Source organism: Lacerta agilis, chromosome 2, assembly GCF_009819535.1.
Source record: "Lacerta agilis isolate rLacAgi1 chromosome 2, rLacAgi1.pri, whole genome shotgun sequence".
Taxonomy (NCBI): Eukaryota; Metazoa; Chordata; class Lepidosauria; order Squamata; family Lacertidae; genus Lacerta; species Lacerta agilis.
Window position 1 is genome coordinate 59,395,664 of NC_046313.1, and position 27,635 is coordinate 59,423,298.

At 44.2% G+C, this 27,635-nt stretch overlaps 1 protein-coding gene across 1 annotated transcript in view; it reads left to right on the forward strand.

Moving 5' to 3' along the window:
• The first annotated feature begins 5,784 nt into the window (after positions 1 to 5,784).
• The window catches only part of TCOF1 (treacle ribosome biogenesis factor 1), a 37,982-nt gene continuing 16,131 nt past the window's right edge, over positions 5,785 to 27,635 (forward strand). The window contains exons 1-12 of the mRNA XM_033140294.1: positions 5,785 to 6,047; positions 11,895 to 11,950; positions 13,579 to 13,706; positions 13,993 to 14,090; positions 14,956 to 15,283; positions 16,524 to 16,606; positions 17,230 to 17,460; positions 18,182 to 18,430; positions 21,339 to 21,513; positions 24,555 to 24,706; positions 26,259 to 26,492; positions 27,217 to 27,508. Of these exons, the coding sequence (XP_032996185.1) occupies positions 5,934 to 6,047; positions 11,895 to 11,950; positions 13,579 to 13,706; positions 13,993 to 14,090; positions 14,956 to 15,283; positions 16,524 to 16,606; positions 17,230 to 17,460; positions 18,182 to 18,430; positions 21,339 to 21,513; positions 24,555 to 24,706; positions 26,259 to 26,492; positions 27,217 to 27,508 (2,140 nt within the window). The 5' untranslated portion in view covers positions 5,785 to 5,933. The remainder of the gene's footprint in view (positions 6,048 to 11,894; positions 11,951 to 13,578; positions 13,707 to 13,992; positions 14,091 to 14,955; positions 15,284 to 16,523; positions 16,607 to 17,229; positions 17,461 to 18,181; positions 18,431 to 21,338; positions 21,514 to 24,554; positions 24,707 to 26,258; positions 26,493 to 27,216; positions 27,509 to 27,635) is intronic.

Consider the following 27,635-nt stretch of genomic DNA (forward strand, 5'->3'; position numbering starts at 1 on the left):
TCCTTTTCAGCCTCCATTTATGTAGAATTTGCTGTCATGCCTCAGCATTCCCAAAGTTAGTTTCTCCTGTTTGCGTTATTTTGCATTCCTCTGCCTATACTCAGCTGCTGTTTTGACATCCCCACCTAAGGCTGACACTGCCTCAACAGCCTGTTCTTCTCTTCCTCTGATTGTAGCGTGGAAATCAGGGACTCTGTCACGAATGCCTGGAAGCTTGATCCAACTTCCAGTATTAGATGAGTATGGGCACAGACAAAGTGATGAAAGTGGGTGGGTGGATGTGGGTGCAAGCAGGCTCTTTGCAAATCGTAGTAATGGAAAACAGGTATGACTTGGGGGGGGGGGAACATTCCTCATTTAAGCCTTGGCCTTGAGAGGTAGCTGGAAGGGCTGAGTGGAAAGGGAAGCTTCCCTTTTGGCTCTCAACGCAAATGTTTGAGGAATCCTGCTTCTGTGGATGGCCTTTGACAAAACTAGGGTATATTACTGCCAGCAATAGTCTCAGATCCTTGAATGCCAGGGCAGGGTCTAAAGGCGCATGGTGTACCCACCTTACTGAAGCTTGGGTCTGAGCAATGCTTAGTTGGGAGACTTTCTGGGAACTCCAAGTACACCCCCTTGAGCTTCATAATGGAAGAAAGCAGTGCTATTTTTTCTGGAAAAAGAAATGGAATTCACCATGAACACCTCCCTCGTTCTCTTATAATGGCAATGATGCCCACTTGAGAGGTGGGGAAAAAAGCCCCGAAAGAAAGGTAAGATGTAAGTAAATGAAATAAAAACAAAACAAAACATTCATTATAGTAACCTGCCTCACAGTGTTTCTTAGGCTAAATGAGATGAAGAATGGAAAACATGTTACACAACAAAATGCTGTACCAATAACAAACATGGTTTTTCAGTGGTCTTTAACTCATTGAAACAACTTGAAAGTTCCAAATACTCTGATAAGACAGTAAAGGCTGCCAAGGCTAGCTGGGCATTAGATTGCAACATTAGTATGCAACATGAACACCAGACCGACATCAACTCTCAAGGCCTAAACACCCTTTTGAAGGCATCATTATAAGGTGCACACTTCCGTAGGTTTCTGACAGGGGATCACAGAAGCTTCCAGTCCACTGACGTGCCCAGTTTCAAAACTTGGCACACCTGAATAATTTAAAATTGAATGAAGAGCCACAGAAGTGGTTTTAAAAGTACCGAGTAAAATCTGTAACCCAGGGAGACGAGAGGCACAGGACCACAGTCCTGATTATGAGTGTATAAAGCTCTACCTGATTGACCTCCTTTCCTTGTGGTTGTAAAACAGCTTCCTGCAATTCCCTTCATGAGTCACTGGTCACTCCTGGCACTGAAACTGCATACCTAAGGAACTGACTTCTTGAGATACAGCAGGGACATTCCACCTTCCTAAAAATACAGAGGGCAAAATAGTTCCACCTCCAGTTGAAACAACATGAATCGAAAACCTCACCTTTTAATAATTACCTGGCGTTGTTCCTTCCGTGCCAGAGTTTGGTCACGGCAGCTTTTTCCTATTTATAATGATGCAAATGTTTGCTTAGCTGAATAGCTCTATTTATTATTTGCCATGTTTACAAACGCACTCAAATGCCTTCTGTGCCGGTAGCTATGGGACGAGAAAAAAACTGCGGATTCATCCATTTAAGTGGGTTCTGTTGCTGTAATGCTTCTCTCCACCCCCCCCCAATAGTTTGCTGGTGACTATTCATGAATGAAGCCTATGAGCCTTTTTGGACTTATATGACCTTGAAGCACATCAGACTGCAATTGCAATTAATTTATCACAAGGCTCAGTAGGAAGCAAAGTTCTAATTTTATAGCTGCCTTCATGAAGATGACAACATTTTGCAACAATCTGGGTAAGTGTACTACAGTGGAACCCCGGGTTGTGGATGTTCGAGTTAAGAACACCCGCAACCCGGAAGCGTTTCTGGAGTGTGCGTGACCCCCAGATGCACGGAACACTTCTGCGCACTTCGTGCATACGCAGAAGCACTCAAATTGCGCTACTTCTGGGTTTTTTCTTCTTTTGGGGTGGGTGTTCGTGTTACGCACGCCCGTGTTACGTAGCACGATCCGGAACGGATCGCATGCGTAACACGGGGTGCCACTGTATTTGTCTTTCATGCATCTATCTATCTGTTACTTTCCTGCTCTCCATACTGAGTCTTATTGGAATTAACAGTCTTGGACCCATGCATCTAACAACAGAGGTGGCTGAAAGCCATTTGCTAAAGCAAATGTAGCAAACATTGGGTTAGATTGTAGTGATTTTGGTGGACAAATAGACCCCAGGCAGTTGATGCTGGAAGATGGGAAGCAGCAGTGAGGTGCTGGAGGCCTGCCCTGCATAACTTATGTTAACCTGCTACCCCCAGGTGTGATAGAGGATGTCATTCTGCCACTGATACGTCTGTACCTGGAAATGGTGCCAGAGAGACCATCTTGGCCTTTGGTATCTTGGGATGGCCCATGGGTTGCCTAATGCTGATCCAAGTTATTTGAACAGAAATGGGTGACACAGCAAGATTAACGGAACAACAACCGCAATCTTTTTGGTTGCAAATGTCTTCCAACACATTTTTTGACCAATTATTTCCTGAAATGTCCCTTTGTGGGACTGATCTCTTTCTGCACCCTGTTCTTTAGCATGTAGCTGCTGCTCTGTGCAAAACAAGGGCACAGTTCTGGGGTGCAGCACTGTCAGATTTATCAATCTCCATTTTGTTTTTTTGGTCAGAACTCTTGGACAGGAGAGAGTGCCAGGGACCAGACCAGTGGCTACCCTCTCAACTCAAGCAATAGCAATCATATGTCTGCCTCGCGCCATTAACATCCTTAAAGGGGTGTCTCTGTTTCCCCTTTTCCAAAAGCAGACTTTTCTACTATATTCCTTCAGGGGAGAAAAACAGCTGAGGAAACTGAGAAGGGAGAGGATCAAAATCTGATCCCAGTGCTACAGATGTTGCTACGTGGGGTAATTCATCAATGATTTTTTTTCTTTACCCAGCAAAGCACCCTGATTTGGGACCCCTGCCATCCAGCATATTCTTGGTTGAGTCTTGCTGTCCACTTTAGGGGCACCTTCTAATGAAGCTTCTACCATAGAGTCTAAATGAAGGATGGGCTATTCCCCCCCCCATGGTGGCCTTCCTTTTTATGTTTCATGTTTTAGCTGCGAAAACAGCACTACAGTGCCATCAAGTGATAATTTGCAAGCATTACACTGGCATATTTGAAACATAACAGGACTGTACTTGAAACAAAATGAAAAAATTCCTTCCAGTAGTACCTTAGAGACCAACTAAGTTTGTTATTGATATGAGCTTTCGTGCATGCAGGATTTTTTTTAAATTTTGTTTTGTCTATGGCAGACCAACACGGCTACCTACCTGTAACTAGAACTCTGTACTCTAATCCAGTAACCAAGCACAGAAACACCACCATCTATATCCTGGATTCTCAGACAGTGTGTGTCAGGTTACCCCAGAAAGGGCACAAGAAACTGGTTATCTCTCCATTCTTGCCTTTATAATCCCCCACTCATTCTTGAGCAGAGCCCTATGGGGCAATTAAAAGGGAGGTTGGATGCAAACAGAAAAAAATGAGTAAACAATAAGTGAATGAAGTTTCCATTTTTACTGTCAAAGCAAGAGCAACCACACTGCTCTTTACTACCTCCTTAATAATACTAATTTTATTATTTATACCCAAGCCCACCTGGTTTTATCACTCCTACAGTTCCTCCCTCTACAAAATCCTGTCTTACAGATATAAAACCACAGGCCTGGTGGCGAGCCAACTATGATATACTAGGGCCACTAGAAACTGCTCCTTTTATCTCCCAGTAATAATGCCAAGGCAAAAGAGAGAGCAATCCAGTCCCACCCATAGGCCTTGACATGGAGCTACTGCAGAAAGCTCAGTCTCCCTGCCCCACTAGAAAGAATACACACTCAGCTCCAAGTTGCCAGTTGTCCAGGGACTACTCAGAAGCTATGATCATCATCATCATCATCATCATCATCATCATTTATTTGTACCCCGCCCATCCAGCTGGGTTTCCCCAGCCACTCTGGGCGGCTTCCAACAAATATTAAAATACATTAAGATGTCATACATTAAAAACTTCCCTAAACAAGCAAGAGGAAGGATACTCTGACCCCATCTGTGGGGTAGAGGAACAAGAGCCACCAACTGCTATTCAAGGAAGAACACCAGCAAGTGAAGACTGACCTGGCTTAAACTCTTGTAGCTCACCATTTTGCCTTGGAGAACTAATCTCCATCCTCTGCGTTTTGCCTCCATCCTTCATTCATTGTGTGTTGTCTTTTAGTTTGTAAGCCTAGTGGGAGGTCCTGTCTCTCTCCTTTTTAAACTTTATATATTGATGCGAGCTACTTCAGGGCGCAATAATTGTTTGAGACGTGGACTAAACATACAGCAAATAACTAAAATCTATAGGACCCCCTGAAGCAGGGCCAATTTTCTTTTAATAACCCTATGCATATCTACTCAGATGTTTACAATGGGGCTTAGTCCCAGGCAAGTGGATATTGGATTGCAGACCATACTTATTCATAGCAAGCCACACTGAGTTTACTCCTAGGTAATAGGGTTTACTCCTAGGTAAGTTGGTACACTCCTTCATGGATTACTGCCTTGTCGTGGCGAAGGGGCTTGAATAACTCAGGGAAGCTATGAGCTATGCCATGCAGGGCCACCCAAGATGGACAGGTCATAGCGCAGAGTTTAGACTAAATGTGATCCACCTGGAGAAGGAACTGGCAAGCCACTCCAGTATCCCTGCCAAGAAAACTCCATGGACAAAGACAACAGGCATATGGTGCCTGGCGTGCTCTAGTCCATGGGGTCACGAAGAGTCGAACACGACTGAAAGACTGAACAACAAAGTGGGTACAAGTCTACAGCCTCCACTATACACAAATAAGGGCTCTGTATTTCAGAGTTGCAAAAGCCTGCGCTGGACGTTATTAGCTTGTTTAAAAATAGAGGCATTTCTTTACGGAGTGTGTGCAGAGCCAACTTTCTCCTATAAAGTACCAACGTTGAGGCTTGTGGCAACCACTCACCTCATCTAACTGCTTTGCCCCTATGTATAACTACCTATAAATTTAAATGCAGCAACACAGACACTAAATGGCAGCAGCTGCCCAGAGCAGAACACCTATTCAGTAAGAAAACAACTCTAAAACCACCTGCCTGCAAAAACAACCTAATTTAAACAGATGGTCTGGTAGGTGTCCAGAATTTTGAGATACAATCAGGTGTTTAAGTAAACGGAAGTGCTATTTGCATAGAGCAATATTTACAAAAAAGCTAAATGTGGAATGCAATCTATACTTGGGCGAGCAGTCTTTCCAAACAGAGGAACTTAGAAAATCTTGAGCTACCCTGCAGGTCCCAAGAAACCGAGCGATGAGCTGTTTTGCTTTTTTATACTGTACATGCCTTGCAAGTTGCAGAAATCCAGAGCATCTGTCAAAGAAAACAAAAACCGCTGCTGTTTTTAAAAAAAACGCAGCCTCCTAAAACTTGAGCCGTGCATGTCATTTTGTCTGCGCCCTTAAAAAATGCTGCTTTAGGCAGAAAGCCGATCGTTGAATCTTTACGTCTAAAGCGGGACGCAGCAGCACAGAAGGCACAAAGCGTGCGAATTACAAGCAAGGGCGCCTGGGATGCTCGGCGATAAGAGACTACACTTCCCAGGAGCCCCCGGGGTTCCGGAACGGGAAGTGACGTGTCCGCGCTGCTGCCTGGTCAAAGGGTTAGAGGAGGAAGCGGCAGGGAGCATGTGGCTTATCAGCTACTCGCTGTGAACCCCGCTCCTCCGTTGATGGCAGTGTACGCGGGCTAAGGACCAGAAACCTTGGAGGTGTTATAGCATGGCAGCAGCAGGAAGCAGCGAGCAGAAAGAGCTGCTGGCTCTGGTGCACCAGCACTTGGTCCAGATTGGCTATGAGAGAGCAGCAAGGGAGCTGCTGGCACAGAGTGGGCAGGTAACTGCACGGGCTCCCACGTGGGTGCAGGGGGCGGGGGGGGGGGTATCCTACGAGCCTTGCTCTCCCCCCGCCTCACTAGCAGGCCTTCCCAATAACTCTATGAAACTGCAACCCTATAAAGTCTTGTCTTTCTGGTCTAACGAAGCAGCTGCCCTCACTCCCCCTCCCCTGTAATCCTGCAGTAGGGAAGATTTCGTATTGAGAATGCTGATCTTTCTCTTTAAGCTTGTTCTGTGGCGTCCAGCAGCCCATTTTCATAGCAGTAGCCTTTACATGCCTCACAAGGCCTTAGCTAGGATTTGTTCAGTTTATTAAGCGTGTATTTCTAGGCAGCTCTTCAGAACACCCAGGGCGCCTATTGAAAGGATTTCTGAGATTTTATTTCAGTGGCTTGTATCCTCTAGTTACAGGTGTATTCTCTAAGCGGTGTATGGTGCACTTAAAAAGATGCAATGAAGACGAGACCAGTGGATGCTTACCAGAAAGCTTAAAAGTGCCAGTTTGAAATTAAAAGGGTTTTCACTAGGTGGTGGAAGTGGAAGGCGGGCCTCCCTGATCTGAGCTGGGAAGGTCTTCAGAACTGGGCCTGGGTGGGGACCACTAGCAGAGGCTCACCTGAACACCACAGGCAGGGATACAAGGAATCAGGTACATGTACATGAAGCACTCTGAACACTTGGAACATGGTGGGTGTAGTTATATATAAGAAATCCTAAGGAGCTGTGGTATCCTAAAATATAAGGTGTTCATTGTGTGATCATGTTCTGGAATAAGGGAACATTTCTTAAAATAAGAGAATCCGGGCAGCCTTGATTTTTGCCTCTATTTTTAGCCCATGCCGAATGGATCTTCTTGGGCTGGTGTGCCTGACAACTTCACACCAAGTGGGAATTGTTGCTATTTTGGAAATGGGGGACTAGTAGGTTGGGTGTGCTCGTTGCAGTCCAGAAGAGCAACTGTGGTACAAATATCAATGTCCTGGTTGTAACACTTGGCTGGAGGAACCTCTACCCCCATGTTGCTGGTTACATTCTACAGGTTGGCCCAATAGTAGGTATGTTTCCAACTGCCAACTTTTCTTTCCAACTGCCACTTTGATTCAATTGTATACCTACTTTTGGGCCACCCTGTATAGTCAAAACAAAACAGTGTTTGATAATTTGCTATGCAGATATGCAGAATAAACAACCTTGCTTTTTCATTTTACTCTGGGAAGTATTGCCTATAAATCCAGATCAATTACCTCTCATAGTCAAGAGTATCTGGGAATAGTAATTCATTGATTTTTTTCTAACCTTTCTGAGCAGTCTTAGGAGTGGATTGTGAATTCTAATCCACATTTTGGCTGTTGAGAGTCAGTTATTACAGATTATCAAGAGTAACATGTTCTTGTATGTTCCGTTTTATGCTAGTATCCTTGAACCTAACTGGGTTCTTTAGTGTACTGTAGTTGAGGATAGTGCTGATTATTTAGTCCGCTTCAGCTAGCATTGTCCTGATATCAGTGTCAACAGAGACACACACACATGCATATTATTTAGTGACTTGCCATTGAATGTGTGCGAGGAGCCTGAAGGGAAATGAAACTGAAAGCTCTAGCTGTTATACAATGTTAGTCATCGTTGGAATAGATTTATTGAAAGCAAAGGATTTAGTAACACTCATGTCCAATCTCTGAGGCTGTTTCATGGATGCAGGTTTATTCAGAAATACACATGCATGTGTGAATTTGCCCTAAGCCTGATAAATGTAAGGGTTCCAAATAGAGTTTTTGTTTGAGGTTTATACACCCAAAGCAAGCTCACGATAAAAGTATGTGAGTTTTACATTATCTACTTAATGGGTGTGTATAGCTGCTTAAATATTGAATAGATTAAAAATATAACCTATAGAGGAAGCAAGGGGTTAGTGTGGTGTTTGAGTATAGCCTCAGGAAATGAGGGTTTTAAAAAACTTAGTATTTACATTCTCTTGTACTGCAGTAAGCCACTTGTGACCTATCCTAAATTTTGTTTACAGTTGGGGTGGTTGAGGTCACAAACCAGAAACCACTGACTCTGTAAAGATTAATTATTTGCATTTGGTTTTGAGGATGTGTCTGCAGGTGCAGATGGTCTTCACCACCCAATATTAAAATAATTTATAGCTTAAAATAGCAACACACTTGAACAATCTGAATATTTTTACTATGGTCATCTAGCAGGGTGTATGTGTAAAATACGGCATATTGCAAGTACGAGACCACTTAACACTGGTCTTGAAAGACCTACATTGACTCCCCTATGTTTCCAAGCACAATTCAAAGTGTTGGTGCTGACCTTTAAAGCCCTAAACGGCCTTGGCCCAGTATACCTGAAGAAGCGTCTCCACCCGCATCGTTCAGCCCAGACACTGAGGTCCAGCTCCGAGGGCCTTTTTGCAGTTCCCTCACTGAGAGATGTTAGGTTCCCGCCCTGTGAAATGCCCTCCCATCAGATGTCAAGGAAATAAACAACTATCTAACTGTGCTGGCCCGAGGATAATCAGAGAGCGAGGTCCAGGTCTGGTCCGGAGTCTGAGGGGTCAGCAAGGCGTCAGTCCGACAGAGCTGTGGCAGGATACAGGGCAGGAAACCAGGCAAGGTCAGGAACAGGATCACAGGCAGAATCCAGCAAACAGCAATGTTGTTCCTGCAACCTGGGGTGGGGTCCGACAGCCTTTTATCTCTTTCGAGGTATTATTATTATTATTATTATTATTATTATTATTATTATTATTATTATTATTTTATTTGCACCCCGCCCATCTGGCTGGATTTCCCCAGTCACTCTGGGCGGCTTCCAACAAAAATACATTGAAATGTCACACATTAAAAACTTCTCTAAACAGGGTTGCCTTCAGATGTCATCTAAATGTCAGGTAGTTGTTTATCTCTTTGACATCTGGTGGGAGGGCGTTCCATAGAGTGGACGCCACTACTGAGAAGGCCCTCTGCCTGGTTCCCTGTAACTTGGCTTCTTGTAGCGAGGGAACTGCCAGAAGGCCCTTGGCGTGGACCTCAGTGTCCGTGCAGAACGATGGGGGTGGAGACGCTCCTTCAGGTATACTGGGCCAAGGCCGTTTGGGGCTTTAAAGGTCAACACCAACACTTTGAATTGTGCTTGGAAACGTAATGGCCAGTCCCGATCCCCTGACGACTCACCACCCTGTCTCGCCTGAAGGCGATAACTCCTCCTGCGAGTACTCAGGTCTCTCCTTCTTTCAGACCTGAGTCTCTGCAGCTCGGGAGACGCCGGTGGGTTACTAGACCCAGGGGCCACCTCAGCCTCTCCTGACCCAGCCAGTAGTGGAACAGCTGTCAGTGATGGCCCAGCTGACGGCAACGAGGTATTCTCCGCACCTGGAACCAGGACAGGCTCAGGCCCCTGACTCGGCCCAGCTGGTGCTTGTTGCAGGAGAACCTGTGCAGACTGAGGCTCTTCAGCATCGGCTCTCATACTTGATTCAGCTGATGTCTGACGCAGAGGATCCGGTGCCGACTGAGAGTCCTCTGGTTCCGAGCCCGAGTCCCAAGCCATCACACTAACGTTTAGAAGACATCTGAAGGCAGCCCTGTTTAGGGAAGTTTTTAATGACTGATGTTTTAATGTATTTTTAATAATTCGTTGGAAGCTGCCCAGAGTGTCTGGGGAAACCCAGCCAGATGGGTGGGGTAGAAATAAATTATTATTGTTAATTATTAATTATTCTACAGCCCTGATCTCTAATGCAGAATCATTTTCTCCTTGGAGGCTCTGTAGTCCTGATGTCTGGACTACCACAGAGTTCCCCCAATGCTGTAACCTCCTAAGTGGAGAATCTCCAATGTGGTTCTGCTGTCTGGGCTCTTTGTTTAGTATGAAACCTTTTCTTCCCACCTGTGACAGATATACAGAGCTTCGTGGTAGCACTAGCAAGACTTGATGCACATCAGCTTTGAACATTGCCATTTGAGAGGTACTGCTAGGCTATCGGGGATGTGGGTGGTGCTGTGGTCTAAACCACTGAGCCTAGGGCTTGCCGATCGGAAGGTCGGCGGTTCGAATCCCGCGACGGGGTGAGCTCCCATTGCTCGGTCCCAGCTCTTGCCAACCTAGCAGTTCGAAAGCACGCCAAAAAAAGTGCAAATAGATAAATAGGTACCGCTCTGGCAGGAAGGTAAATGGCATTTCCATGCACTGCTCCGGTTTCGGTGTTCCGTTGTGCCAGAAGCGGCTTAGTCATGCTGGCCACATGACCCAGAAAATCTTCTGCAGACAAACGTCGGCTCCCTTGGCCAGTAAAGCGAGATGAACGCCGCAACCCCAGAGTCATTTGCGACTCGACTTAACTGTCAGGGGTCCTTTACCTTTACTTTTACTAAGCTGTCAGACTGAAACAAATAATTTAGGCAGACAGGGTTGCAACTTGAAGGTATTTTGTGGCATAGAGGAGAATGATGCTACGTGTATATAGGATTGGGGTAGCCAGACTTGAAGCTGGGAGGTTTGAGAGATATGCAGACCCTAAACGTGAAATTACACTGAAAACAATATTGGACGAAATCTTTATGGTTTCAGTAGTATCCACTTGTTTCTCATCCAGACTGAAGTCATGTGGGCTTTTACCACCTAGAAATAACATTGTTGAGCAGTGACTTTTACTATTAGGGGTGTTAAGATAAGCCATTCTCATGCATTGAGGAGCTGCGTTGAATGTGTCCCCCCCCCACCCCAATCCCCACAAGTGGCTTTGTGTGAGAAGCATCTCTTGATATTTAAATATATGTGAGTTCCTCCCACCTATCCTGATATAGAGGAGACCGGTGTGTGTACTGTACATTGAAATGCACATAGCACTCTTTCCCACATATGATAAATGCTTATCCAGCAGTGTCGCAGGCACTTTTTTGTGGGTGTGGTTCTCCCCACTGCTTGGACCTCTCCATTTGGATTGCAGCCATGAGAGGCAAATAAAGCCTGGAGCCAAAATTGGCTGTACTGACAGTGGATTAAATAACATGCAAGAGGGAGAGTAAGAATGCAAAAAGCATATTACAGGAAACCTGCAGTGTTGTGTTAGTTGATGTCAGAGTTGGCAACCCCTGGCACTTTTGAATGTGTGTGTTTCTTCAACGTCCTAAGCTGGGTATAGGATATATTTATCAGTGCTGGTAATAGTATGTTTCCAATTGTCATAGTTGGCATTTATTAGGCACTGGGGTGTAGCTGCTGCCAACACTTCTCTTGAGGATTTTATGAGAGTACTGTGGTACCTTTGTACTCGAACAGCTTGGCTCCCAAACAAATCAGCACCCGAACGCCGCAAACCCAGAAGTGAGTGTTCTGGTTTGCGTATGTTTTTCAGAAGCTGAATGTCCGATTGAGTGCAGGAAGCTCCTGCAGCCAATCGAAAGTTGCGCCTTGGTTTTCGAACAGTTCTGGGAGTCGAAGGATTAAGTTTGACAATCAAGGTACCACTGTACTTGATAAGTATATAGACTTCTAAAAAAACACACCCTTCAGATACATTTTAATCTGGGGCCAGAAATACTACTTTCCATTATGTTGGGCTTATCTTTTTGCCTTTTTGGGGATATAAAACCAGTGGGGTTTTTTGGTAAATATTCTACAATGAGAAGACATTAGTTGTGTCCTAGGAGCATCTTTTGGCCGAATTGTTTTCCATTATTTTGTGGTTCTTTATTCTGGGCCTGTAATGTACTTGGAGCAACTTTACAGTTGCTTTCTTCTTGTTGTTTTTTTTAAAAAATGTGGGGGCAAAGAGTGGGGTTTCTGTTCTTGATATGGATAAAGGACAGAATGAACTTTTCTTTTTCTCATACAGAAGACCTTCCTACCATCTCCAGTCCCTCTCGGAGATATCTTCACTCAGTGGAAAAAGTAAGTTTAACAAAAAAGAAACAAGCCTTTTATTGGATGAAGTTGTGTTTTTTTTCTGATACTGTGCCTGATAGACACACTTTTAAATTAGTATTTATTAGCAATACATTTTAATAATAGTATTAGTATTTTCTGCATTTTAATTACTTCCCTTTTGGAAGGGTAACCTCCAGACCAACATAATCTACCCTGAATAAAAGGATAGATTAGATAAAATAGTCTCGTTTCATTCTTGGAACATGTGGAGTTGCACAAGCCACCCATTTGCAATTATAGATTTCCCAGGCAAGGAAGGGTCTTTATTGCCCCAGGACTTCTCCTTATGCTCTACATAGACCTGTCACTACATGCATAGAGGGTCTTCACATGTGAGGGCAATGGCATAGCTGGCCTAGCATTCAAAGAACTCCTTGGAAGGGGGCATCAGAACCCCAGTGTCCTCCCCTTTTGTACTGTTGAAGAGTCAGAAAGCACTTCTGAAACAAGCCCCCAAAATTTAAAAAAAATCCCTTTTGCCCAGCTCATGAAAAGTGGGCGTCCTTATTCTTTTTGCTCAAATTAAAACTTTGAAGCTCCTTCTGTTTCACTCCATCAGTCTGGGACTTCTTGGGCTCTGTGTTATTATATCTATAATATATCTGTGTTGTTATATCTAAATTGATAATGCAAAGTTGTCTGGCCTGAGGTAAAAAGATTAGTGTTTTGTCTATAAATCACCATGCTCAAGTAACAGTACACATAGCCTACATAATTTTGACTAATTGTGGGTCGCAACTTTGAATTGTTCAGTCTTTCATTTCATTTTTATCTCTAGGTTTTCCCCAAAGTTGTTTTCTAAGCATTGCGTAGATCTCGCTCTCTCTTCCTCTCTGTCCCATCTAGCTAAATGGTTAGACAAATGACACCTACATGATATAAAATGCAAAGTAAGGAAGGGATCTGCTAGGAAATGCCATCTTTCCTGTTGAGTGATGCTGTCAAGTTTTGCCCCCTGTTTATTCTCTCTCTGAGGTTCCTCCCCCCCCCTCCACAGTTCCCCTGCACATTGGCCCTTGAAACCACCAATACCATGGCAATTCTTCTGTATGGGGCTCATTCTCCCCCTTCACTCCTTTTTGAGGGGTTTTTAACTATGACCCATTCACTCTTGTGTGAGGGCAAGAGATCCATTAGCTGATCCCTTTTCTCTTTCATTGTTTTTTCTTGGATAATGTTTAGACTCAACGTTTTTTTTTTCTTGACAGGTAGGTGATCAGTGTGAGAGGCTTGGAAAATTCCATCTTCAAATTAGCCATGCAGATAGGATGAGGCTATTACTAGGTTTTAATTAAGCTCCTCATCCTAATTTCACGGTCTTGGGTATGATTAGTTCTATTACTGCCTCTAATAAGTTAATTTTAAATGTTAACTTGGGGAGACAGTTTGACTGAACTACAAACTTTAAAAAAAAAGTCAAAGAAGTACCCGGTTTTGTTTTATTTCCATAGCAAAGTAAATGTTTCATGAGTGACAGTGGTGGTTCTTGTCCTACAGAGGCATGAGACCCAGAAAGTTGTTGAGCGAACCCTTTTGAGCTAACTACCCTTGTTTAATGCCTATTCAACATACTTGCAAAATCTGTCCCACAGAACTTCACCACAAGCCCAGAAACGAAAGGCGGAGGAAATCAAGCAAGGCAGCCCAGCAAAGATAAGAGTTCCTGATCCCAAGAGCAGCTCTGAGAGCTCGGAGGAGGAAGCAGCAAAACCCATAAAAAGTAAGGCGCACTTGTCTAATTCCATGTCCCCAAGCACTTTACTACCTGGCTATTTTGTGATGTACAATTTGCACCTTGGATACTGTTTGAAAATAGGCAGTTTGCTTACGAAGAGGTTTTGCTATGAGGAGTGTTGTGGAACTTTGAGATACTTTCTAGAATTTTGTCACATGGTGTCCTTTTACAGGATAGAAATTTTCCTGCGACTTCAGTTTTCCCTCCCCTTGGAGACACTGAAATCCTTCAGACTTGTATATGCTGACATCTCTTCTCACCTGTGTTGCAGGCAATGTGGCTGTGAATAACAGTTCCTTAGCTAAAGCGGAGAGCAGCAGTGAGGATGAGGAGTCATCTTCCGAAGAGGAAGAAGCTGCTGGCAAGGAGGTGAGAAGGCAGTGTTACTGCTAGTGCTTGTAAGTGGTGTTTGTGTGTGTGCAAATAGGATATTCGTGGAAAATCAGACTTCATGATTGCAAATATAGCACTTGCTTTGTTTGTGTATGTTCAAAATCTCTCATCAGGTGAACTTTGGAAAGTCCCTTTTTTTAGAAAGAGAACAGAGGAAGGTTTGAGCTGCCTCTGCTCACCTTCCAGAAAGGCAAATCCCTTATGCTGCACAGCTTTAAGGGTTTAAAAACCTAACCCCAAAATGTTTAATTCAGGGATATAGGAAAAGTCATGAGAGCGCTTTAAGAGCCTGGAATAACTGAGATGTGTCTGCTTTGAAGGCTCACAAGCAGATATTGTAAGATTTGGGAGAAAAAACGGACCTACCAAGAATCCCTATGGCAAAAGGAACCATTCCTTGTTTGAAATGCATCCAAATCCACCTTGTTAGGGTGACCATAATAAGTTGCATTCTTTACATGGTAAATTCTAGACAAGCTTTGAATGCCTAGGCAATTGTCTAGACAGTTCTAGACAAGCACTGATCTACCTTCAGATCAAAATCAGTCTTGAGGATATTGAATAGGAGAAAGCCTATAACAATAAACACATGGTCCAAAAGGTAGGGCACAGCTCTCCTCTCTCTATTGTACATGCAGAGCTGCCAGTTAATGTGGTCTTATTGGAGCTGTTTGCAAACTTGGAGTCTCTGGAGAAGAGTTGTGATGGACTGCATAGGCTGTGTATTTTATTTATGAAATTATACTGCTTGATTGTAGGAAAGCCTCAAAGCATTGTAGAAGAGTCAGTCATGGGTGGTATCCTATATACAACTTGACAATGGGATTGCTTCTTCTCTTAGGTGAAAGTCCCCGCAGCAGGAAACAAAACCAGCAACTTGCTGCACCTCGCTGCACAGAAGACGAACTCCTTCCCAGGCAAAGGGGTGGCTGTAGCTGCTGTCCAGGCAAAAGGGCAACAGAAAAAAGCAACTGCAAATAAGTCACCAACACAGGCTGTGACAAAAGCAGGAAAGAATAAAATCCTCCCTGTTAAACCAGGATCTGCTTCGCAGCCTCTTGCATCACTGGCAGCCGCTGCAAGGAAGACGACGAACTCTGAAAGCAGTAGCAGCAGCAGCTCATCTGAAAGTGAGGAAGAAAAGACACCAGCAGCAGTAAAAACCCCAGGTAAGAAGTTGGCTGGCTTGAGATGTGTGTTGCAAGGCATTGCACAAACATCCAAGCTCTCAGACTCAAATCTCTCCTTTTGACTTGCAGTGAGGTTGGCCTGCATTGCATTGCAAATCATGTTGTAGGCTTGATTGTTTCAGCTCTATTTGAGGGGGGAAATATAAAAGAAAACTGTTCTCAACAAAAGGAAAATGTTCAGTACTCTCGGTGAGAACAGGTATCCATTGCAAAGAGACAAAACACGTTAAAGGATCCAAAGGACACAAATACAGTTGTGTTCATGAGCATACAGGCAGGCAGGCATGTGAGTAGCACAGTAACTTTCTTAGGTTAAAGTTATAACAAGCGTGCTGAGCTGTCTGAGCACCTGAAATAAATACATTTCCATTTTGATGTCAGTCAACAGATTTTCTCTATGGATTTCCTCATTTATTTATGAGTATGTTGGCCAGTATCTAGCTAAATTAACATCACATGCAAAATTAGGGTCACTCACCTCCCATAAATTTGTGCTGTGTGGGTATTCATAAGCCTAGCAATTGTAATATGTTGTCTAGTCTATTGGAAAGTCTTACAAATTATGGTCAACTAAGACACACACTGTTTCATTGGAGTACAGTAATTGAAATGGGCTTAAGGCCATTGGCTTCAATGGGTCTACAAGGAGTGTGTAGTAATATTGGATATTGCTCATCACTTTTGTCAACTCCAAGAGCATAAACCTCCTCAGTTATGACCCACTTCTGCTGTGAATTCTTAACATCCCTTTATACTTGGATCTTAAAACGTAATTGGTTTTTACCGCAGAAGAATATCCTGCTGCTGTGTCATTAATTGGTATAATCTCAAGTACATGGTTGGTATGTTCTGAACGTGCCAACTGGAGGCTAAATACACTTTCTAATGGCATGACTCATGTGAATAAAAACACAATTCTATCTTGGGCTTCTTTTTCCTTTCCATAGCTGAGTCGTCAGCAGCCAGGGCATATCTTTCCAAACAGCAAGATTTTTAGGTAATTTAAATGACCTATTACTATGTGGGTCGGGGAACCACCTAAAAATAAGCTTTGGGCAAGTATCTTAAAATCTGATGGTTGGAGATATGGATACTCTAATTTTAAAAAATCACACCAGAGCTTCCTACTTTTTTGGTCTTGGATCTCTAAAGCTGCATTTAATGTTTTCACATGTTTATTGGAGTCATCTTAAGTGCTTTTGTCTCCTCTGTGTTTTAGCTTTAAAGAAGGCAGAAAGCAGCAGTGGAGACTCCAGTGATGATTCAGACTCGGAAGAAGAAACAAATACTGCAACACTCCAGGTAGTTCCAACTACTGCAGGAGTGGGGAACAGCCAACTCACGGGCTGGATGTACACATATGGTGCTTTTGAATCCAGACAGCGCTCTTTCTCCTACTTCCCTTCACCATACTTGGAGGGAAAAGGTCCCATTGGTGCAAAGTGGGGTGGGAAGGAAGGGGAGTAACAGTGGGTAACCTAAAGAAAATGGATCCCCTGGCCATCACCAGCTGACCCTGCCAACCTTTGGCTTTGATCCTGCTTACCACCATGTTAGTTCTCCCCGGTGTATTACTACCTGTCTTCCTTCTCTTGTTTGGGTCCCATGGGTGTCCTGGGATCCTTTGTATACATTTGTTCACTATCAGTATTCATTAATTCAAGGTGCCCATTTCAAAGTGGAGGAGTCTCTTCTCTCCAGAATGAGATGTTGAAAGTTGGTTGGCCCTGAATTCTGGGTCTTGCCTACCTAACCAAAGTCCAATGCTAGATCCCAAAACTTGCTTGGGAATCGAGGGCAACTTGCAGTTTAGGTGCTTGGAGGACCGTGACCATGTATTGCATTCTTATCAAAGGCATGTTCCTTGAGAACTTCCCAGCTCTCTCAGCTGCCGTGTGCCTGTTTTGACTTTCCCGGTGTTGTAGGTAAAACCAGCTGCGGAAAGCAGACAGGTCGACACAACGCTGACAAAAAGTGTGCCAGCCACCGCTGTACCTTCTAAAGGAAATGCAGTAAAGGCATCTCCAGCAAAGAAAACGGCACAACAAACCAGAGCAGGACCTGGAAATGTGGCTAAAACCACGAAGCCAGCAGACAGCTCAGAGACAAGTGACTCGTCTGACACCGAGATGGAGGAACCCTCCTTGGCAACACAGGTGAGACATCCTGGGGATACCTGCCCTTCCTTTCTCTCCCTAAGGCAGGGTACTTGTGACCTTCCAGGTACTGGGCTACAACTCCCAACATCCTGACCATGTTGGCAGGGGCTGGTGGAAGTTTTAGTCCAACAGCATAACTTTCCCATACCTGCTGTAAGCCACTAAGCACAAAATCCAAGAAGGGATGCTAGCTTTAAAATGGGCTACATTTGGCCATCACATTCCCAAGCCCCAAAACCATGGGTTAGGGGCTCAGCAGTATATTGACTGGATGTAGGGGGAAAATAAATTTCCCCCAAAACATCAGTGACAAAATGCATTGCTATTACTAAAATTAGCCAATTCAAAATGAAACACTCTGTGTTGTTTGGTTTGATGGCACTTATAGCTGTGTTTATGTAAGTCCGTTCTTAGTGTTGTGGGCTGCTTCAGAGTATCTGGGAAAGTGACATAGCAGTGTTTCAAAGGAGTTAGTTTTATTATTTGTTCAAATTGCTGAAACTCCAACCACAACATAAATTGCCGTGTGCCTCCTATGACTCCGAAACAAGTTGCCCACTGCCCAGCCTTGAAAGTTGCTTCCCAAAACCTATTTGCTGATCTGTTTTTTTATGTTGGGATTTATTTATTTTTAAAGCCTGACGTAAGAATCATTTGAGTTCATGAATTGGCAGAAGCAATATCTGTTCTATTCCATTCTTCTCATCTTAAAAAATAGGCAAAGTCGCCTGGAAAAACCCCTCAGACCTTCTCATCCCCAGTGAAAAATGCAGCAGCATCCGGTCTCCCGTCAACCAAGACAGTCTCTATTCCAGCTCTGTTGAAGCAAACGCCGAAGACTTCCGCAGTGAAACAGCCACCTCCTGCCAAAGCTGCTGGCGGAGTGAAGAAAGCAGAGAGCTCAGAGAGCAGCGAGTCATCATCTGAGAGTGGGGATGAGGCTCCCTCAGTTCCAGTAGCCCAGAAGGTTAGAAATGCACTGCTTCCACTTGAAATAATGGGATTGATTCTGCACCCCCCCTCCACCTTTCCTTACATGGCCTAACGCATTCAGAATTGTGTGTCTTTCTTGTGCATGAAATCTCCACTTCCCAGGTAGCTTTTCTCAATCCTTTGTCCTTGAACACCCTTTTTAAGAATCTCTCGGGCTGTCTCCAATTCAGTTGGTTCCTCAGTATGTTGCCAATCTAGCTAAAGCATAATAAGCTTGCATTTTAACAACAGGGAATGGTCATGACTGATGAAGCAAAAATGTTTTCCTTCACAGCATAACGTTTATTACACAATCACTATTGGAACTGCTTTCCGAATGTTGGACTCGTGTTATTGCTCCTCACTACGAAGCTTAAAATAAGTTTATAGCCCTTGTTGTTGATGTCACCTCGATGCTCAGAAACGCAGTTGGTAAATCTCTGCTGTTCACAATGCCCTTATTGCTGTTTGGCCTCTTGCCTCAGTTCCCTGGCCTGTCTTGGGGTATGTCTGTCCTCCGCAGCAGTTTTAAGGTCGCTGCTTTGAGTATTTAGTAGTATTTGGTTGAGTTTAGTTTCCTAAAATCTGCTGATCTGTGAGACACTTCCTGGAATTTTCAAAGCATCAATCTTACAAACCTCCGGAATGTCAAAGGGAGCACAACTCTCAAACTCCTATCTTGAATTATTGTACCCTACCTGTTTTTTGTTGCTTTGTAGTCTTTGTTTTATCTTTTGCCTTGCAAATAATTTGTGTGGCCGCAGGCATCTGGTTGGCAGCTGAGAACAGGAGGCTGGACTAGATGAGCTACTGGCTTGATCTAGCAGGCTTTTATCTTCTTGTGAGTCCACCTAGCTCAGTCCTGTCTACACCGGTTGGCAGTAGCACTCCTGGATTTCAGAACAGAGCCTTCCCAGCCCTACCAGGAGATGACAAGGATTTTAACTGGGACCTTCTGCATGCAAAGTCATAAACACTAGTGATTATTAATGGAACCCTTTCCCCAGAAGGGTTAGAGGAGGGCCTGGGTGGCACTTCATTTGGAGTATAACCAGATATGTTTTGTCATGGCAAACTGCTGTGCACTTTGCAAGCTCTGGTTTCGCTATTATTAGTTCCAGGGTCCCATGTTCATTCTTCTGGCTCTGTCAAAGATGTGCTTTCTCCTTCCTAACTCCCCCTTCTTTTTGATTTGAATAATTCTGGTCACAGAACATGATCCGAATGAGCCAGCTGGACAAGGTGTGTTGCACAGATTTCCTTGCCAGCTTATTGCATTCATTTTTGGGACACAACTGGATGAGACCTTAAGAAAGGCTTCCAGCTGTTATAAGCGTCCGCCAGTCTTGGCATCAGCCTCTCTTAATAGATGAAAGCTGCTCAGAAAACCTCTCTCTCTTTTTGCCCAGAGCCTTGTTCTACTCCCCAGCGCTCTTAAAAATGCAGTAGACCAGATGCTGGGGTGGTGGTTCTTTTTGAAATGACTGCTTTGATTTTGCTTCCTTTGGGGGCCTTTGAACTTCTGTGTTATTCAGCCCAACTATAATGTACACTGCTTGCTGCGTGGCTTTCTTCTAAGGCAATTGAATGGCAAAACTGAATTTGGTGGAGGGGACAAACTTGCTTCTTGCTTTCTGCCCATACCCCCTTTCATGTTCTCATGAGCTCTTTCATGTTGTTGTTGGCATCTGTCTGTCTTGAGAGACAATGTACTTCTCCACATATCCTTAGGTCTTGTATGCTATGTGTGTAGGCCATCCTTTATAGCACTTAACAAATCAATGAGGTTTTGAATTGGCCGATGTTTTCGTTTCATGTCATTTGGAGAAGCAACTGAGTTAATTGGAGAGATGAAACTTAAAACGTTATGAAAGATCTGCATTCAAATTCTAAGGAAAGGGTCCTGGTGCTTTTTCAGTTCAGTTTAGTCCTTTCCATCTGCTTTGGAACATACTTCAATTTGCCGAAGCACTGTCCTCTTCTGAAACAATTTTTAATTTAAGGGCAATTCAGTTAGCCCTTCTTGTTTTTTCCTTGAGGCTTTCCATTATATCTTTGACCCTGAGAATGCAACTGATAGCTTGTTAATGCAACTGACATTAACAAGCTATCAGTTGCAACAAGGGCATTTCAAAGCACTAGCAGCAGACAGGTTTTCTGCCGGATCACAAACCACATGCTCCACCTGCTTTTGCAGCCAGCCAGAGCTCCAAGAGAGTGAAGGCGTTTCGGAAATGTGTCCTGTGCGGATTGAACTAATTTGCTCCGAGAAGAATTCTGAGGGCCTAGGGCCTAGGGTGATCTAATTTAGCGTGCTTTATTTTACTTGCATTTCGTAAACAAAGCTGAGAGCTTTGAAACTCACCTAAAATTGTTCTTTCAATTGGCATCTATTCATTGTTACTAACACATTTACGAAATGGAAAAATTTCCGCCCCGTGTCACTTGGCTGCCGGGAGTTGTAGCACGAAACATCTGAACAGCACCATGTTCAGGAAGGCTGCTTTAAAGTATGAAATTTCACCGCTTTTATGGGATTGGAGGGGCCTTTCACAGCAGTAGGATTGTCCCAGGGGATTCGTCAGAGAATACACAACACAGTTTGGGAAGACAAACCTAAAGGGATATTCCTTCACTTCAAGTCTTAAACTCTCATGCCTGAACTCGAGCTCAGGTCATGCAAAATAGCCATGTCTATATCAGCTGCACTTGAAAACTGTAATTATCAGTCTTTCACATCCAGGAATATCCCTTTTTTATCCTATTTTGGGAGACAGATTGGGGGGAAATCATAAGTAACCAATGAAACTCAAATAAACTCTTTAGCCATGAGAAGAAATCCTTTACTGATGGCGGTTTTGTGTGTGTGTGTGTGTGTGTTGTTTTTTCCCCCTGTGGTGCAGAAATTGCAAACTCCTCCACCTCCCACTGGAGTCAGGCAAAATCAGATTGATAAACCAGGCACCCCGGCAAGTGCTTTGAAGGGGAAGGAGATGGAGAGTGAGAGCAGCAGCAGCTCATCTGACAGTGAGGATGAAATGATTCCTCCAACACAAGATAACCTGCCACCTCCTTTTGGTAAGAAGCCTGGTTTTCATTGGTGCTTGGGGGCCTCTTGTGTTCAGCTTCTCTATAAAATTTATTTGCCTGAGCATTGGGGGCTCCAGAGTAACAAACAGCTTCCCTAAGTGTAAAAGTGTGCACACCCACCCACAAAATGCACTCTGAAGTGCCAAAACACAGGAGCAGATGCCAATTATTCTGAAGCTGATGTGAGGAACTTGTCAGTGTTCCAATTCTGTATTCGTTTTGTTTCAGAACATACTTCCAAATTGGCTGAAGGGACTGTACTTTCTGAGGAGGGGTGAAGGGGGGGTGCTCATTGTTTCTGGTTCCTCGTAGCGTTTGCCAAGCAGATCCATTTCTGAGTGATGAGCTCCCCTTGGAGGCTAAGGAAAACAGCCAGTAAAAATGGCTTCATGCTTCTTGGGCTATTCATAAAGGAACGTTGTTTGCTGCTATGAAACCCTCTCTGGAATATTCTTTGCTTTGCTGCTTCTGTGAAGTTGAAAGACTTGGTGCGAAACCATCTTAAGTCATGGGAGGAAACCAGTGAGACTGAGCTTGCAGAGCCAGGGAGAGCTTTGCATTCAGTTTTTGTGACTGGGAATTTTTGTACACGGCTATCACTTTATTACTCCAGACCAATGGTTTTCAGCCAGTGTGCCATGGCACCCTGAGGTGCCTTGAATGATGGTCAGGGGTGCCATGGGCAACACTGATCTCCATCCCTCTTTCCTTCCCTCGCTCCTCTGATGCCCTCTTGCATCTCTGCCTCCCAAAGGCTTGCACAGTTGTTTGCTGCAGCATCCCTGGCTACAAGCTCCCCAGGCGAATGGTGCCTCTGGAACTGGCAAGGGGGTGTTTCCCAGGCCCCTGTGGGGCAGTGTGAGGAGTGAGGAGGAGAGTTATCATCTGTCTATCCTTGTGGTACAACATGAGCCTACACTGGATATCTGCTGTGTTTTTCAGCAAATGGTATGCCCCAAATTGCCTAGCAGGTTTCACTGTTTCATAACACAAGCAGTAAAAAATATGCCTGGAATCTTACAGCGATGAAGGAGGAGAAGCCCTGAGGGACTAGATGTTCTGCAAAATTTTGACATTCCTGTAGAAGTTGCCTCTTTCCATGAAATAATAGAACCCAATGTAAGATATGTTGCAATGTAAACCCGAAAAATGCAAGGACGCTTGGCACCGGAAAGGCTACGAGAGCGTGTATACCCTCTCTTTGGGCCATTCCATGGTCTTTTTGAAAGCTTATTTGTTGCAAAACCTTAAAAACGTTTGAAAACTGAGGAGCAATGGGCGAGTCGGCAAAATCCATTGAAAAAATGGGAAAACACACAGTGGAAGCCATTTGACTTCTGAGGCACGTTAAAAAATGGAAGCAATTACGGTTTTTGGTGTTCAAGTTCTGAATCATTCGGCTTCTGAGACGTTTGAAAACCAAGGTTCCACTGTAGCATGCTTGAATAGTGCATAATATTTAAACATGTGCTTCACTTACTCTATTGCTTGATGCCTTAAAACCATCACCTCTCATCTTTCAAAGCATGGGTTGCATCTGTTGCTAGGCCTACACAGAGTAGACCCATTGAAATGACTAATTTAGATCCATCAATGTCAATGCTTACTCTGAAACATAATTTCTGTGTTTACTCTGAGTAAACCATGGCTGAATATGGCCCTGTGTGAGTTATTAGGATTTCTGGCACAGTTCTTAGTCTTTTCCCTGCTACCCTTTGGCACCAGCGCACAGGAGACAGGAAGCTGCCTTATCCTAAGTCAAGCTGTTCGTCCATCTTGCCCAGCATATTCTACTCTGACTGGCAGCAGCTCTCCAGAATCTCCAGCAAAGTACCTTCCCCCATCACCTGCAGCAAAGGATGGAACCCTGAACATTCTGTATGCCAAGCAAGTGCTCTCCCACTGAACTATGACGCCTTTCCCTGAGTTAACATGCATTTGCAATGCCTTTCTTTTTGCCACCATGGTCATGGAAAAAAAAGATTGTGCGAGGTTTTAATGGAGATATTGGGAAACTTCCCCCACCCCACCCCCACAACTTTATCATGTTTGGTCTATCTGAACTAACTGTACAAAGATGAGGCATTACTGTACTGCATGGCTTGGGTATTTTGTTTTTTCCGGGGAGCTTAGACCAGCTAAAGGTTAAAGGAATTGTCCTGCAATGAGTTCTCTTTTTAATTGCAGTGTAATGGATTTGCTTTTTTTAAAGGCTTGTGTCTAAAAAGCTTTCTCCCCTGCTTGTAGTTTTGACAGGCTTTGTAGTTTGGGGAGGGGGAATACCAGACATCAGCTTATCTGTCACCAGCAGGTAGCTGCTAATAAGATCTAGACTTCACTGCTGCAGGCTGGATCCCAACAGACTTTCTGACATATTTGTCCAGAAGCTGGAGGGGAAGATGTTTCTCGGTTTGGGGTCCAGCTTTTCTAGTGGGAGCATGAACTGTGGTGATCTCCAATTCCTTCCTGTTTTTCTTCAACCAGTACTAGGAAATCGCCAGCAAGCAAGCACTGACATGACCTTTCCAAGAGAGCAGCGGCTGTTCCTGAAGTCTGTGTTTCACTTCCTCTCCGTTCCTTTTTTCATTTAAGAAGAAATGGCTGCAGCCACATGTCCAGAGTGCATGAGCTCCTATCTACAGATGAAGCTATCTTATCATAAGAAGCTGCCTTAATACCAAGTCAGGCATTGGCTTCTCTAGCTCAGTATTGTCCACAACAGATGGGGAACCTGTGGCCCTCCAGATGTCATTCAACTCCAATTTCCGCCTCAACCAGCATTGCCCAATGGTCAAGGATGATGGGAGTTGTAGTCCAACAATATCTGGAGGGCCTAATGTTCCTGGACTGTAATGATCAGCAGTGGCTCTTTAGGGTTTCAGGTAGAAATTGTTCCCAGCCCTATCTGGAGAGACCAGGGATTGAACCTGTGACCTTCTGCATACAAAGCATATGCTCTGGCACTGAGCTGCAGCCCCCTTAAGCTGTAACCCGTTGATCTGTTGTCTCACCTCCTTATTTCCTTTTAGCAACCAAGGCAAATGCTGCACCTCAGGTGGTGTCTGCTGCAAAGTCCCTGCCCCCACCAGGAGGACCACTTCAGAAGGCCCAGGAGAGTGAAGACAGTAGCCAGGATTCTAGTGAGGAGTCTGACTCTGAAGAAGACAAAGTGTTAACCCAGGTAACTCAGAAAGTGAGAGGGGCAGAAACTCCCAGCAGTATAACTCCGGCTGTGCTTCACATCCTGGTCCTAAATTTATGGTTGCTTGCTTTGCAAAGCTTGAGGCGTGTGCTTGCATCTGGTGTGTTCAGAAACATTTTTTTAGAATATAAAAAGAAAGCCCCCCAAATTTGCTGATTGGCTGTTTAGCATGGAAGGAGGATGAGGGTCTGGAATTGGCCTCCTGCTTCTTAAAATCTGATGAGTAGGACGTTGGCTTCTTCAAAAGATCTGACTTCGAGATTGTGAAAGGGTTGCTGTGTGTGCAGGACCCATTTTGCTCACAGTTGCTCATTCAGGTGACGGACTGCGTGCACTCACAGCCCCTAACTATAGATTTGGGCATTTGAGTTTACTCAACGGCTGCGTCATTCAGCTTAGGCTGTAGGACACAGAGTGAGTATGAAATGGTCATGGTCGGCTAGGAACACTCCTCTGGCCTTGAGGTTGCATGGAGCTCTACCTAGTGCTTGCAGATAGTTCGATTACTTTTCTTTTAGTAGCCCATTGTCCCCTCCCTCCCCAAATCTCTGTTCCACACAGTTCTAGGGCTTTCTACACTTGAAAGCCACTGTTCCTTGGAAGTCTCAAAAAAGAAGAAGTGAGCAGGTTCCTGGGTAGAACCAGTGCAGGAGTTGCCAAGACTGTTCCTAGTGGTGAATAAAGAAGTAGTTATTATTTTGCACAGCTGACAGATTTGGTGTGGTTTTTTTTTAAGAAGAAGGTTGTTTTCGTTAATGCAAGTATAACTTATACACCACAGCTGAAGCATATAATACAATATATGCATGCTGGATGCATAAAACATATTTTATATTATTGTGCCAGGTGTAGCATAATATGAAAAACACATGAAAACCCCACAAAACACCAGCCAGTGGTGCAGTTTGGGAGAGGCTGGTAACTAACAATCTGAATAGTATTTTGTCTGAAAATTAAAAATCTAAAGACTTGCAGCTTATATACAGGGTTGCAAAAAACAAAAACAAAACACCATTCTGTTTCAAAATGTGTCTTCAATGTTCTAAGTGTTACTGAAATGTACTCAGTTTAAAGGTAAAGGTAACAGTTAAATCCAGTCGCGAACGACTCTGGGGTTGCGGCGCTCATCTGACTTTACTGGCTGAGGGCTTTGGGTCAGTTTTGTTAGGGAAATGACCAATTATTATTATCAATAATAATGTCTGTTAATTTCAGTGGGTCTACTCTGAGTATAACAGCCCACTACTGCTATCATCTTGCTTCTTGGGGGAAGCAATTGCTGTCCTCTTAATGGAGGCAGCGATTAAACTTTTTTTTTTTAACCCTTAAAAATGTGAGGTGAATGGCAACATAAGGGCAACTGGAAAGATGGAGCAGAAATAAATAAATATATGTGCCTATTTTGTTATATGTTGCATTTGTTGTTTGGTAACCTAGACCTTCACAGAAATAAATTCCCTTGAGTTTCTATGCACATAGAGCTTCTGCTCTTGTCACAATCTAATTATGTAATAATCCTCCCTTTTCCTAGAAACCAGCTCAGGAGACTCAGAAACCCACACCCGCTCCTGCGAAAGCTCCAGCTGCAAAGATGGCAGGTGCCACATCAGGCAAAGCAGGCAACGCTCAGCCAGCAGGAAAAGTTTGGACAGCAAGCCCAATGAAGTCTGCAGCTGCCTCTCTCCAGAAAGCTGCCGAGAGCTCAGAGACCGACAGCTCTGATTCTTCAGAGGATGAGGTGGCGGCTGGAAAGCCTGTGAAACAGGTAAAAAGAGAATCAAAGAGTGCAGCTGTAATAGTGACTCAGACTTCAGGTGTGAAGCTGCCTGGTCCCCAGCGCTAATGACACCTTTCCCTTCTCAATAGCTTCTTGAGGCAGTGGTGATACTAGTGTCATAAGGGTCCATGGTGACTGTCATTGTCCATAGGCACTTTGGTAGCACTGCTTTACTTCTCTCTGGCATGGATTTCCCTTGCCTTCCTCCCATCACCTCTGATCTTTCTTAAGTGATAGCACTTTACTGCCAGTTATGTAAATTCCTTTCTTTTGTTTACTTGCAACATTTATATCCCATCCTTCTAGTATAAACATGCCACTTGGGTGGCCCAAAACCTATAAAAACTACAAATCCATTAAAAAAACCATATAAAAATTACAAAAGAAGCAGGGATCAGCCATTTTATCTCCCGATACCAACGTTGGGAGTTGTTAATATAATAACGTGCTTTTTTAAAACAAAAAATAAAGATCAACTACTTGTGCTTCGTTGTTGCTGGCCTCCTAAGAAATACCTGGAGACGGGGAACGGAGTTGCCCTGAAGATTTGCATTGTTCATGCGTGATAGGTGGCAATAGAAACAAGAATGTTTGAACCTGCTTTCCTTAGGCATAAGAATAGTCTGTTAATTCCAAGAATGGCTGGTTGTGAAGTTTGCACCCTCTTCTTTTAACTTCTGATGGACATTTCTGATTTTGTATCTTCCAGCAGCCCCCCATTCACCCCTTTTTTCTGCCGAAAGCAGTAAAAACAGCTGCTCCTCCAGGGAAGCATGCACAGGCCAGCTCTAGTACACCGAACTCTGTTTCCACCAAGTGCCAAGGCCCTGCTGCAGTAACAACGGGGAAGGTGAAGCAGAGCTCCTCCAAGAGGCCTAAACTAAGCCAGACTCCGCCTGATAAACCCGATGGGATCCTTAAGCGCAAGGAGAGTTCTGGAAGCAGCAGTTCCTCGGATAGCGAGGAGGAGGCATTGACAACCGCCAAGCAGGTCCCACAGCCTGGTAAGAGACGAGATGGGGGGAATTCCAGTCACCTTAGAATGTGGCAGGCGCAGTGAGGAGATGCAACAAGATAGCAGTGCCCCCATGAGAGGGGAAGCTGAGAAGGATCCTAGCCTATTCATGGCAT